Raw genomic sequence first — 14,103 nt, 5'->3', positions numbered from 1 at the left:
TACCTCCTCTTCCTGCCGGATCAGGTAGTCCTCCTCTCGATAGTTCACCCCGCAGAAATACACCTCGTCCTCCTGCTGAGAGCGAAACATGGAGAAGAAGGTCAGACGCTTTCACGTTAACCTGTGACACAGTTTGTTTACATCATGTGATCTCAGACTGTTCCTCACGCTACACTGACGTGCTTACAGGAAGCGTTTGCTGCTGCACGTGTGAGATCTGAGACTAACACGGGGTCTATATACTATACATATACTATACATTTAGTGATGTCAGCGGCGTCCTTCTGAAGAGGAGATTTCCCCCCCCCCCCAAAAAAGATGCATGCTTTATCTCCAGCGGCGCTCCGTTACTAAAAACCATAGAAGGCGCCGGCGCCCAGGTGGACACGGGCTCACAGCTAACGTCCAACAGGCTTCACCCATGCATCTCTCACACACACTTACCTGCTCACACCTGTCCCCTCTGAGTCATGTGACAGTGATGAGTCTAACAGGGCTACAGACCTTCACACTACACGCTGAGCTCCTGAGCTAGTTCTTACTTTTTAAACATTTTTAATGGTTTTTAGAAGGAATCTTGCCCCCCCCCCCCCCTTTAGTGTCTGACGCCCCCCCCCGGGGGTCCCCGCCCTCACTGCCTTCTAACACCTCTTTCCTTGCAGGTAGATAACAGGTGCAGTTTACCTGAATGCTGTCGAAGTAACTGTCCCACCCTTGTTGGCGCTGCCTGCTCACCTCCATGATGTAATAGCGGTACAGGTAAGCTCCGCCCACCACCACTCCAGACAGCATGAGGGCCACGCCAAGACACATGCACCAGCACCAGGCCCGGGACTGGTGACGCACCACGAGGGCCGCCTCGGCATCCTGCAGGACGGAGAAGAAGACGTTCAGTCTGAACGTGTTTCCACACAGAGACACAGACAGGAGGTTCAAATAATAAAAACTTTATTGATAAAGCTCTTTTTAACAGGAGCGCAGCAGGAGGAGAACACTAAATGTCAACATACAAACAGAAAACGTGTCCTAAGCTGCTTCGGTTAGAGGTCGCTGGACTCTGGGGACTTCTTGGACTTTTGTTTCCGAGCGGGTCGAGACATTTCTACGTCTGTGAACATCAAACTGAACGCCATCGTGGCGTTCACATCAGTCCCTTTAAACGGTCTTCACTTCACTCCTTCATAGTTTACTGCTATAAAGCTCTGTTTCATGTGGGTTCAGTTTAGTCCAGATTTCCCCTCTGGGGATCCGGAGTGTTTTCTGATGCTCCTCTGTACAGAAGCAGCAGGTTTAATATGATGGGAGGAAACCACTGACGTGACTTCACATCACGCAGGAGAGAAGAAGCAGAGTCAGGTTCACTTCCAGTCCAAAGACCCGTCTTATTGGATGACCCTGAAGAAGGCCGCACGCCGAAACACGTGGGCATGAGAAAGTTCAGGAAGTTAATCTTTAGTCTTTAGCTTTACTCTCTGAACCAGCAAAGAGGCTGCAGATCAACGCAGGTGTGACGGGCGGTTACAGTAAAGAGGAAGAGACGTGGTTACTCTGAAAGGGAAGCTCTCCGTCAGCTTCCTTCTCATCTCATCGCTCTTTGACTTCCTCAAACAGACGAGGAGGTGAAATCAATCAGCTGGCTTCCTCACAGAAAGGTGATTCTGCTTTCACTTTCTCTGTGCACACGTGTCAGTTCACTTCTTACACACCTGCTTCAGAAACACCAGCAGCATCTATAGTATAAACTGTAGCATGCTGCACATTTAGCACAGGACCAACATGCTAACCTTTAGGGCTGCTGTTGTTAGCAATGCTAACGTTAGCCACGCTCCGTAAACTCATTCCACTTAGTGTACAGACGGACTAATCCAACCCACAATGCACTGCTGTGTGTGGTCACTAATGCTGAAGAGAAACAGAGGAGCTGATTCACTTCTTTGATTTAAAGATTCAAATCAAACTGACGTGAAGCTTCATGTGAAGAGACAACAATCTGTTTCACAACCAGCTGATGAAGCTTCACAGACATGAAGCTACATGTCTGCACATTTCATAACACACACACACACACACACACACACACACACACACACACACACACACACACACACACACACACACACACACACACACACACACACACACACACACACACACACACACACACACACACACACACACACACACACACACACACACACACACACACACACACACACACACACACACACACACACACACACACACACACACACACACACACACACACACACACACACGGTAAAGTGAACAAAGTGTGACGTGTGACCGAGCGGCCGACTCTCAAACATTCAGTCCATATGACAGGAGGCTGGACATGTTGGAGAAAGTCAAACAGCTGACTGAAGCAGATATCCAGGAAGTGATTCTCCTGTGGTCAGCCTTTCTGTATCTCTACTGACTCCGCCCATTTCCTGTTGTGTTCATGAATCACTCCTGTCCTCTTCTTCTACACGACCATTTTAATAACTGAGTTTTACACTTTTAACACGGACGGCCTGTTGACTGTAATCCATCACTGTGTGTGTGTGTGTGTGTGTGTGTGTGTGTGTGTGTGTGTGTGTGTGTGTGTGTGTGTGTGTGTGTGTGTGTGTGTGTGTGTGTGTGTGTGTGTGTGTGTGTGTGTGTGTGTGTGTGTGTGTGTGTGTGTGTGAGCAGGTGAGTATCAGTGTCAGGAGCAGCTTTAGTTTCAGTGTGACAGTGGAGACAGGTGAAACTCCATCCTGGTCTGTGTGGGGTGGACTTCATGCAGACTGAAGTCCTTCATGATGGAAACCATCCTGATCTACTTTAAATCCTGTTTGGAGACTTTTTCATGTTTATTTGACCCACTTGAATCCTTCTGTTGTGTTTATGTATTCAGTTATTGAGAGACGAGCGTTAATGACCCAACAGGACCTGTGGACATGGGGGGGGGGGGGGGGGGTGCCTTGCTCAGATGCAGATCGGCAGTACTCAGGAAGTGAGCTGGCACCCCTCCAGCTACCAGACCAAAGTCCATATGTTGGTTTGAATCTGGACCTGTGCAGAGTTAACATGGAGGTAGGTCTGGTCCCCAGGTCCCTCCAGCCTGAGGTCAGGTCCACATGTAGAGCAGGTTTGTGTGGTGTTCCAGGTCTTCTCTGGGTGGAGGGTGTGCCGTGGGCTAATCTTCCTTCTTGTTGGGTTTTAGCTGGTGGCGCCCTGCAGGAGGCCGTGTAAGCTCCCCGGCTGAGTCCCGATCTGACTGATTAAAGAGTAATCCCTGGCATGCCTCAGACGGCGAGCAGAGGACACGCGGGACGAGAGCAGCGTGAGGCCCGAGCTGTAATCTGCTAATGAAGCTACGTGAAGCGTCATTACTGCGACAGGACGGAGACCAGGAAGAAGACGATCAGCCTTCAAACAGGACGAGCATGCAGAGATAACTCACACTTCTATCTTTGAATAAACCAGCTGCAGCTCACATGCAAACAAAACAGTCATATTCCTCTTCAAACTTCAAACCTGTGACGGCTGTAAATAACGACTTCTGTCCCAGCAGCTGTCGTCGGGCCAAAGTCCCGATTTCAATGAAACATTTAAGATAAAGGAATGTAAGTAATCCTTGCAGCTGATTGGCTTAAAATGAGATCAATTAACTGATTAACTGGACTAGTCAATTCAGCTCTCTTAAACAACAGCCACCTGGAGATGACCCCACACAAGGACCGGGACAGCCGGCTGCTCGGAGCTCAGGGACCCCAAAAAACTGTGAAACCTCAGAGACTGTGTGTGTGTGTGTGTGTGTGTGTGCTCTGCATGAAGTGACCCAAATACAGCCACGACCATATGATCAGAGAGGAGGACATCGGTCCAGAATGGTTCTGATTTAAAGACGGAGGGACTAAAGAACGGGTGATGAGTCTAAAACCACACGCCTGTGATCTGCACGCCGACAGTAACGAGGAGGAGCCGTCGGCTTTATAACTTCCTGTCATGAACTCGTCTGCTGCTTCTATTTCACTCATCAGAATTCAGACTTTGTCGCTTCATGAAGTCATCAGTGCTTTGTAAATAGCAGCGTCACAAATACACACATGAATAAAGTTTCATTCTAACTTTATCGACCCGGTCAGCGAGTCTTTTTAAAGCGCCGTGCTCCCACCAGAAACCATTAACCCATTAACCCCTGCTGTCCTCCTTCCAGTCTTCAGCCCGGTGTGTGTGTGTGTGTGTGTGTGTGTGTGTGTGTGTTTCATACAAAGAGACGTGGTGGTGCTCGGTTCATTTAGCTCTCACAGGGTTCAGTGAGGCAGATCAGATTCTGATTAACCTGCTGATTAATTAATGGACTTTTCTGAGAGCGCACAGCACGACCAAACCTCCTGTTCAAGTCTGAGCTGTCTCAGGAGCGTCTGTGGACACAGAGACAGTGTGAGCTCTGTCTCTGCTCTGATGCATGCAGGACTTTGGTTTTCTGAATAAGAGGAAGCAGCTGATACAAACAGAAGGACTGTGGCTGCTGCTGCTGGGAACACACACGACACTCACTAACTGAGCATCAATGTTTAGCTTGCTCTATTTCTTTCAAAGCTATAAATGTCTCTGACGGGCCGAAGACTTAGCTGATTGGTTTGAGCCCAGTTTAACCCCTTAGAGTCTGAGACAGGATGAAGACGTCACAGTGACAGACTGATGGAGAAACTCAACACGGAGACAATGCAGGACGAGATCAAATCTTCACACCTCACTCTTTAAAGCTGCAGAAAGAGCGACTCTGCCGGAAAATCCCCAAAACACAAAAGGTCCAGAATGTACTGTGTGTATCCTCAGCAGGAAGACATGAAGGCCGATCATCCCGATAAAAGTCAGACTGAAACTCAGAGAGGGGGGGGGGGAAGCCGGGCAGACATTTGTGCAGCGACAGAAACCTCACAGGAAGTGCACAAACCACAGAGATAAGAGAGCCGTGACATTCTTCTTCTGTGGTGTTTAAATTTTGTAATTTCTCCGCTCGCAAGATGAATAAAGATTATCTTATCTTAATAAACGCTGTTTTCTCTCCTCTGCAGGAGCATCAACACACACACACACACACACACACACACACACTAAATGTGCAAACAGCTCAAACTTCCTCAAGCAGGAAGAGAGCACGACACGGTGAGACTAGACTTTACCCTGAGAGACAACACGCCTCAGCAGCTTCCAACAGCTGATTAATCTCCTTTATCACCGTCACGTATTCTGACACACACAGCTGCACAAAAACAAAACAACACATCCACGTCTTCAATCCAGGAAAACAACGTTTTAAATCTAACATGAGACCGTCTTCTGTGTTTCTGCAGCTCACTCAAACCCCTCAGAGGTCGACCTCAAAGACCAAACTGGACCCAGCACCTCCTCTTCACATCTAATGGGCTGATCAGGACCTGGTTTGTTTGCAGACCAGATCACAGCGGGTTGTGCATCTGTCTCCTGTGCTGCTGACGCACTTTAAAAATGCAGCAACAGGACGCAATGTTTGCACACTCCCCTCGCTCAGCAGCACCACTGTATTAGTGAAATGGTGATTAGCCAGATGTGATGGTGCTCCGGACTTCATGAGGTAGTTGGGCGAGCACCTCCTTAAATAAAACTCTGTTTGCAATCAAACCCAGTAAAAGAGCAAACCCCTGCTTGCTTTGACTCCATGTCCCAGGTGGTTTTAGCACCAATACACCGAGCGATCCTGACGTCCACCTGGAGTCTGCTCAATCACTTTTTACTGCATGCTTTATATCTGACATCATGTGTTTCATTAATCAGACAAAAACTACACAGAATATGAAACGTTTAGAGGAGACGTCTTTCTCACAAGCTGAAGACAAAGAGGCGGGACGCTGCTTTTCTCCTGAGCTGTAAAGTCACCTTGAAGGAGATTATTTTACTAACATGGAAGATTTTAAAACTGAATTCATCTGATCCGTCTCCAATCTGAGCAGGACGTCTTGTAATAATCCAAACATCTTAAAAAGGAGGCGTCTTTCTTTATGGTTACAGACATGTTTTATGGAGTGTGTCTGAGATATAGACGAAACATGTTGGATGTGGAAAATGTGTTTGTTCTGTTTGAATTGTCTGTAATTAAAAATTAAAAGCACAAAAACATTCTTGAAAAAATAAACAGGGAACTTTAAAAACGACAAAAATCAGATATCAAAAGAACCAAAAAGTGCTAAAAATTTTAAATTAACAATAAACCAGAAGAATATTTACTTAAAAATAATTATTTTGAAATATTGACCTTTAAAAAACAGCGTATTTTAATTTATTTAAAGTTATTTAAAAAGTCTTAAAGGCTTTTAACGAAGGTACAAACTAAATAAATGAAACACTGAAACATGTTTAAAAATGTAAAAACACTAAAAAAGTCGTTTTAGAAGTTATAAAGTATTTTTAAAGATAAGAAAAAGAGGAGGAAGTAAAGTCGCAGATAAATAGAGACAAACAGATGATTTAATGTAAAGGGTGTAAAAGTGATAAAAACCCTGAAATATAGTCAGAGATGTGTTAAATAAAAGTAAATAAAGATAAATAAGAGTGAACAAACTGCGTGTGTTCGCTCGGAGCTACATGCTAACAGCTACATGCTAACAGCTCGTTAGCACTGTGAGCCATTTTCTACTCACTTTGTCCTCTTCGGGAATCAGAGTTTCTGCGTCTTTCTTCACATCTTTCTGTCCCAGCGCGGAGTTAAAGGACACTTTGACCATCCTGGAGAGTCCCGCGGGGTCACGTCACCACACACGAACACGACGGACACTTTTTAAAACACGGACACACACAGATTTGCTCCGGAGAGAAGTGAGCGTACTTTCCTCCAGCCGAGTCTGAGCTGTTGTGATAACGGCCGGCACGAGACCGCGAGACACACTTCCGGCTTGGCTTCAAAATAAAACTCAGCTATGTGAAAAAACTGGCAAAACATCCTGATAATCTGTGGTCCAAGAAGTTTTAGTTATGGATAATGAGAAGTGACTAATAAACTTAACTGATGTACTAAACAATTTCATTACAACCCTTTATTTAATTTTTAAATTAAATAAAGTGTCTTTAAAACACTCTGAGGTTTCCTGTACAATGTACAAGTAAGCGAGAAAAAATACAACAAAACACTCAGAATCAGTCACAAAAATCACAGTGGTACATTACAAACAATTACAATTTGAAAGAAAGTGGCTGATTCTTAAATCCTAAACTTTGGTAGAGAAATAATAACTCTGAATGTTTGCTGGTTTACGTTTCATGAATTACAAATACTTATTTTCATATAAAACCTGATGAAGAAACACTCCTCAATGTCGAATTATGTCTTTAATGACAGAGATGAAGGAGCCCTACAATGACACAAACAATTGCAGTATAAGCAAATAGTAATAACTCTTACATGTGAACATACAATAAAACATAGATCATCACATATTACAGCATTACACATATTATGCAACTGTTGTATTCATTTAGTTCTAAAACATTAAACATTCGACTTACATGAATTAGGCTGAACAGCACAATCAAACCACCTTGACATGAACATGTGCAGATCAACAAATATGGCAGCTTCCTAACTGAGCCGGTCATAGCAATGTCCTACATTGCCCCCTAGTGGCCAGTGATAAATCCTCCACCTAACATCTCATCGTCTTCAGGTGAAATCAGTGTCCTCGCTCCTCTTCATCATGTGTGTGAAGTGTGTTGTTGTAAATCCACTCTGATCCTGTATTTGATCATGTCTATAAACCCCTCTATTTCAGCCCTGCTCAGAACAGGCTGTTTCTGTGTCTGTAGCTTTAAATATGTAAATGAGCTGTCTGACCACGCCCCCTCTCTGGAAGGGCTCGGGTGTACTCGCTGCTTTCTGGCTCCATGTCCTATTGTTTACGGTGAGAATGCATTGACAACAAACATCTGATGCTGAAAATATTATATAATGCTCGAAAAGAACCCCCCCCCCCCCCCCCCCCACACACACACACACACACACACACACACCAACACAAACACAGGCGTGCACACTTACACACACACACACACACACACACACACACACACACACAAAGCTGATTTCCTGTAACGGTAGAAGGCAGGGGCAACATGTGACCCAGGCTCATAAAGATGCAGGACGATGAAAGTGAAAGTGTTCAGTCAGACTCCATTTTAAACGACAGAAAGAGAAGAGTCGAGTGAAGCAGGGTGAGTGTGAGTTTTTATATCTTCACTTCTGTACTCTCAGTTTCCTCCTGTGAACTGAACACAGACAGACAGCGGGTCTTACCTGCTGCAGCCTCTCCTACACGCCACGATGCTTCATGTCCTGGACCAGCTCGCTCTGCAGTTAGTGTGAAACTGATCAAAGAGGGTCTGCTGGTGCAGCTCGAGAGGACTTTGACTTCTTCTCTGATCTGCTCTCGGAGGTCTTTGAGTTCAAGCTGCACAACAAACGAGTGAAGAGAGGAAACATGAGAGGAAGCTGGCAGAGCAGCTGAGGAGGAAGCTTCATTGTTTCACGCTGATGACTGCAGCTCACACTGATGCTTGTTTACATGCAGACACAAACACTTCAATGTGCACTTTACCCAAACACATGACATGCATACATTACACAAAGTCTCAGGACTTTTGCTTCATCTGACTGGAGATCTGAGTTTTGTCTTTTCATAGCGTCAGTACTTTGCTCGTGTCGTCCATGTTGACAGCTTTACACGCCATGTTTTGACCTGGTCTGTCTTCTCAGGTGAACCCTCGGGACCGGCCTTCAGTCAGCTCTGTGCTCAGGCGTCCTTTCCTGGAGAAGCTTATCTGCAAACACCTGGACCCACAGGTACTGTTGAAGAAGTCACCTTCAGTCTGACCTTGAACACAAACAGAGGGTAATGGACCTGAGCTTCTGACCACTCAGAGCTCTTTAACCACAGAAGTGTGTGTCGGGTTTTCTGTCCCAACTTCTCCAAACCTCCCGAGGTGAACAGAGTGACAGCTCAGTCAGCTGCAGCACTCGAAGTATCAACTTTATTAACTTCATCAGAACGACGCTTCACCTTGGTCATCCATCACTTTTCTCCCACAATGCATTGCACAAAGCAAACATAAACACCTGCACAAAGAACAAAAACAGTAATGAAATGGAAAAGAGACGGTGAAATGTTTCTACAAGGAATAACTCAAATGAAAAAGAGTCTTTATGTTCAGAGTGTGTGTGTGTGTGTTTCCTCTCAGACTATCAGATCAGATCATGGATGTGCGTTTAGAGGACGAGGAGGACGGAGCAGAGTCTCCTGTACCCAGCTGTCTGTCTCTGAAGAGTGAACTGTCCAAAGGTCTCTCCATGAACTTCAATAATGAATCTGGAGCCTCAGACTCAAAGTAAGTAAACTCAAACACTCTTTTTCACTTCAGATTTAATTTCTGCTCAAATCAATCTGTGAGTTTAAACTTTCTGATTTGAAGAGAAATCATTTTTTAAATCCTCATTATTCCTGTCATCCATATTTCCTGTTTGTCAAATGTCATGATGAGATCTGTTTGTTGTTGCTGTGGTATCTAAAGAGGGATTCATGTGATGGAAATATAATAAAAGTTTGTTATTGCAGATTTGAGAGGAGCAGACAGAGAGCAGAGTCTGCTGTACCCAGCTGTCTGTCTCTGAACAGTGATTGGTCCAAAGATGATCCTATAATAACCTTCAGTAAAGAATCTGGAGCCTCAGACTCAAAGTAAGTCTTCTTACTAACTCCTTGTCTCCTTGTAGGCTCAGTCACCTTGTAAAGCTGTAATCTAAGAGGACTCTTACAAACCTTTGAACCTGCCTGTTATCCTCCTACTTCTCATTAGTACGTTTATTAGCAGCAGAAGATGGCGCTCAGCACGGCCCCTGTTTCAGTTTGTTCTTGTCTCTGTTTAGTCTTTTCAGCATCATCTGATATGATACTGTGAGCTCATACGTAAGAAGGTGTTTGAGAAAGCAGAGAGCCAAAGGAAAAGTCTGTGTGACAGGTAAAGTGTAGAGAAGATGATAAAGTGAGTCTTTACTTCAGCTGAGCTTCTTTAGCTGGGACTTTTTGAAGAGTCTTTAAGACCTTCTTGATCCAAAGCAGCGAGCACAAACACTTAAAGGAATCATGGTGTTCATGTGTTTCTGTTCATGACAGCAGTCAATATAACAAGTGAACAAAGATTTGAACTGAACATTGAACTAAACATGGGAACATTTCTTTTTAGGACATTTATCCACAGAATCAAGATTCAAATCACATCATTAGTGCAGCTCTAGTATAAAGACCCTCCTGGCAGGGAGCACGTTGTGTTCAGGTGCAGGTTGTGTCAAAGTCCAGGACTGACTTTATGTCCCAGTCTGACCCAGGAGAGACAGAATCCATAAAGAGAAGGACAACAAATGAAACCAGAACATCACTAAGGACACACTCACACTAGCAAATCTGCAACGTGACGAAGCAGGTTTAACTCCAAAGTCCAGTTCCTTAGACTCATGTGAGCGCTCTGATCCATGGTCTTGGCCCGGCACGGATGGAAGAGGTGATCTGAGGCATGATACGGTTTCTCATGCACGAGCAGAAGCACGGGAACTCAACATGAACATGAAGTATAATCCTGGAGTGTTATATCTGTTTCTGACTAGATGACTCAAAATAATCCTCAAAGTCCTTCAAGTAGCTGTCATGTTCTCCATGTTGTTCTCCGATGTGTGGACGCAGACTTTACCTCACATTAGTTCATAGTCTGCCTGTGTTGTAAACCAAGTATGCTTCAAGTTCTCATAAAGCTGCATGTGCTGTATTATCATGTTATGAAGAAGAGGTGACCGTGCTCAGGCCCGGTTAGTCCTGGAGCAGTGTGAGTGCAGGCCAGTGGGGGAATGAACCTTGAACCTTGAATGAGGAGGGGGGTCAGTCGTTGGGTCAACTGGACCTAGAGTGAGTTCACCCTGATACTGCTGATCCAGCACAATGTAATTCACAATGTTTCACCACGTCTAACCTGAGTTCAAAGGTGGACTAACCCGAGCTCAGCTGTCTGAAGTGAAACAGTGGATGACAGGATCAGACTCTTTGATTCTCTGACTGTGAAGAAGCTGCACATGGTGTTCAGTCTGACTGAATCAAATGAATCCAAACAGAAGAAAGAAGGTGTTACCTGCTCTCTGTGATCATCTGACTCTTTAGATTGTGTTTGATAAATCTTCATATTTTCTATCAGTCAACCATCAGTTTAGTTCTAAAGACATGTCTTCACAGGGGGACGAAGAGGACTCATGTTAGAGAGGAGCAGACGTCCTGTCCTGGGTGTCAGGACGTCCTGAAGGATCCCGTCTCTACCAGCTGTGGACACTGGTTCTGCAAACAGTGCATCACCTCATACTGGGACCAGTCTGGTTCAGCAGGAGACTCGTCCTGTCCTCAGTGTGGAAAAAGATCCAGACCAGGATCTGGACTGCAGACAGTCAGTCAGAGCAGCACTGAACAAAGTAAGACTGTACACCTTTGTGCTTCTGTGATCTCCTAAAACACGACTTTTATTGGTCAATGTCAAAAGTCTAGAAATTAAAACTCTTTTTACTTTTTTTACAAAAACATCTGAAAACAATAATCAGATTGTATCATTCTCTCTTTCAGTAGATAGAGGTCAGCAGGAGGTTTTAGATCAACATAAGGTCAGTCTGAGGACGAGATGTGAACGTGTGACTGAAGGAAGTGATGAAACAGGAAGTAGAATCCACCTCAACAGGATCTACACTGAGCTCCACATCACAGAGGGGCAGAGTGAAGAGGTGAACACCCAACATGAGGTGAGACAGATGGAGACAAACTCTAAAAAGAAGAAGACTCTCCATGAGACTCCAATCAGGTGCCAGGACATCTTTAAAGCCTTACCGGACCAACAGGAACCAAAGACAGGAGCTCAACCCGACCAACAGGAACCAAAGACAGGAGCTCAACCCGACCAACAGGAACCAAAGACAGGAGCTCAACCCGACCAACAGGAACCAAAGACAGGAGCTCAACCCAACCAACAGGAACCAAAGACAGGAGCTCAACCCGACCAACAGGAACCAAAGACAGGAGCTGAACCCGACCAACAGGAACCAAAGACAGGAGCTCAACCCGACCAACAGGAACCAAAGACAGGAGCACAACCCGGCCAACAGGAACCAAAGACAGGAGCACAACCCGGCCAACAGGAACCAATGACAGGAGCTCAACCCGACCAACAGGAACCAAAGACAGGAGCTCAACCCGACCAACAGGAACCAAAGACAGGAGCTCAACCCGACCAACAGGAACCAAAGACAGAAGCTCAACCCGACCAACAGAAACCAAAGACAGGAGCTCAACCCGACCAACAGAAACCAAAGACAGGAACTCAACCCGACCAACAGGAACCAAAGACAGGAGCTCAACCCGACCAACAGAAACCCATCAGAGTGGTTCTGACAAACGGCGTCGCTGGTGTTGGAAAAACCTTCTCAGTGCAGAAGTTCACTCTGGACTGGGCCGAGGGCTCAGAGAACCAAGACGTCAGTCTGCTGATCCTGCTTTCATTCAGGGAGCTGAACTTGATCAGAGATGAGCGCTACAGTCTTCTTGAGCTGCTCCGTGTTTTCCATCCAACATTACAGAAGGTGGCAGCAGAGACGCTCGCTGTCTGTAAACTGTTGTTCATCTTTGACGGCCTGGATGAAAGCAGACTGTCATTGGACTTCACAAACAGGGAGGTTGTGTCTGATGTCACACAGAAGTCATCGTTAAACACACTGTTCACAAACCTCATCAAGGGGAATCTGCTCCCCTCAGCTCTCATCTGGATCACTTCTCGACCTGCAGCAGCCAATCAGATCCCTCCTTCATGTGTTGACAGGGTAACAGAAGTACGAGGCTTCACTGATGCCCAGAAGGAGGAGTACTTTAGGAGGAGGTTCAGTGATGAAGATCTGTCCAGCAGAATCATCTCACACATCCAGACCTCCAGGAGCCTCCACATCATGTGTCTGATCCCGGTCTTCTGCTGGATCACTGCCACAGTTCTGGAGCACATGATGAGCACAGAGCAGAGAGGAGAGCTGCCCAAGACCCTGACTGACATGTACTCACACTTCCTGCTGGTTCAGACAAAGAGGAAGAAGAACAAGTATGGTGAGGGACATCAGATGAGTCCACATGAGCTGACGGAGGCCGACAGGGAAGTTCTTCTGAAGCTTGGGAGGCTGGCGTTTGAACATCTGGAGGATGGAAACATCCTGTTCTACCAAGAAGACCTGGAACTGTGTGGTCTGGATGTCACAGAGGCCTCGGTGTACTCAGGAGTTTGTACAGAGATCTTTAAATCAGAGTTTGTGATGTTCCAGAAAACAGTCTACTGCTTTGTTCATCTGAGCGTTCAGGAGTTTCTGGCTGCAGTCTACATGTTCCACTGTTTCACCAACAGGAACATAACAGTAGTGGAGGCTTTTCTGGGAGAAAAAGTTTCATCCCTGGAAATGTTCCTAAAGAAATCAATGATAAAATCCCTGGAAAGTAAGAACGGTCACCTGGACTTGTTTGTTCGCTTCCTTCATGGTCTTTCTCTGGAGTCAAACCAGAGACTCTTAGGAGGCCTGCTGGGTCAGACAGACAACAGTCCAGAAGTGATCCAGAGAGTCATCAACAACCTGAAGGAGAGGAACAGTTATGATATCTCTCCTGACAGAAGCATCAACATCTTCCACTGTCTGACGGAGATGAATGACCTCTCAGTCCATCAGGAGATCCAAGAGTTCCTGAAGTCAGAGAACAGGTCAGAGGAGGAAATCTCTGTGATCCACTGCTCTGCTCTGGCCTACATGCTGCAGATGTCCGAGGACGTTCTGGATGAGTTGGACCTGAAGAAGTACAACACATCCTACCTGGGACGACAGAGACTGATTGCGGCTGTGAGGAACTGCAGGAAGGCAAAGTAAGTCCAGATGTGATGAACATTATAAATCAGTGTCATGTACTAATTTACTTATTTTAATATAAACTAAACATAATCCTCTCTGTTCATCAAAAACTGCTCCTCTGTTAATGT

The 14,103-nt window shown here is 45.6% G+C and overlaps 3 protein-coding genes across 6 annotated transcripts in view; 2 read left to right on the top strand and 1 right to left on the bottom strand.

Moving 5' to 3' along the window:
* itm2bb (integral membrane protein 2Bb) overlaps positions 1–6,911 on the bottom strand; it is an 8,794-nt gene extending 1,883 nt beyond the window's left edge. The window contains exons 1-3 of one of the 4 annotated variants that reach the window (XM_079357084.1): positions 6,672–6,911; positions 685–867; positions 4–75 (exon numbers count right to left, since the gene is read on the bottom strand). In XM_079357084.1, the coding sequence (XP_079213210.1) occupies positions 4–75; positions 685–867; positions 6,672–6,755 (339 nt within the window). In that variant the 5' untranslated portion in view covers positions 6,756–6,911. The remainder of the gene's footprint in view (positions 1–3; positions 76–684; positions 868–6,671) is intronic. The other 3 variants (XM_079357085.1, XM_079357087.1, XM_079357086.1) reach the window with 3 other exon arrangements.
* A 4,303-nt stretch (positions 6,912–11,214) lies between these two features.
* LOC306832980 (uncharacterized protein) lies at positions 11,215–12,412 on the top strand (the record flags this gene model as incomplete). Its single annotated transcript, XM_079358002.1, has 2 exons — positions 11,215–11,524; positions 11,673–12,412. Coding segments are annotated over 2 exons (1,050 nt in total), but the record flags the coding sequence as incomplete, so codon positions are not given.
* A 566-nt stretch (positions 12,413–12,978) lies between these two features.
* Positions 12,979–14,103, top strand: part of LOC306832979 (uncharacterized protein) — a 38,510-nt gene continuing 37,385 nt past the window's right edge. Inside the window, exon 1 of the mRNA XM_079358001.1 lies at positions 12,979–13,989. Coding sequence (XP_079214127.1) covers positions 13,040–13,989 — 950 coding nt within the window. The 5' untranslated portion in view covers positions 12,979–13,039. The remainder of the gene's footprint in view (positions 13,990–14,103) is intronic.

This window comes from Symphodus melops, assembly GCF_947650265.1.
Source record: "Symphodus melops genome assembly, chromosome: 12".
In the NCBI taxonomy this organism is placed as follows: domain Eukaryota; kingdom Metazoa; phylum Chordata; class Actinopteri; order Labriformes; family Labridae; genus Symphodus; species Symphodus melops.
The sequence above is the reverse complement of the archived record's forward strand: the minus strand, read 5'-3'. Positions and strand labels throughout refer to the sequence as shown.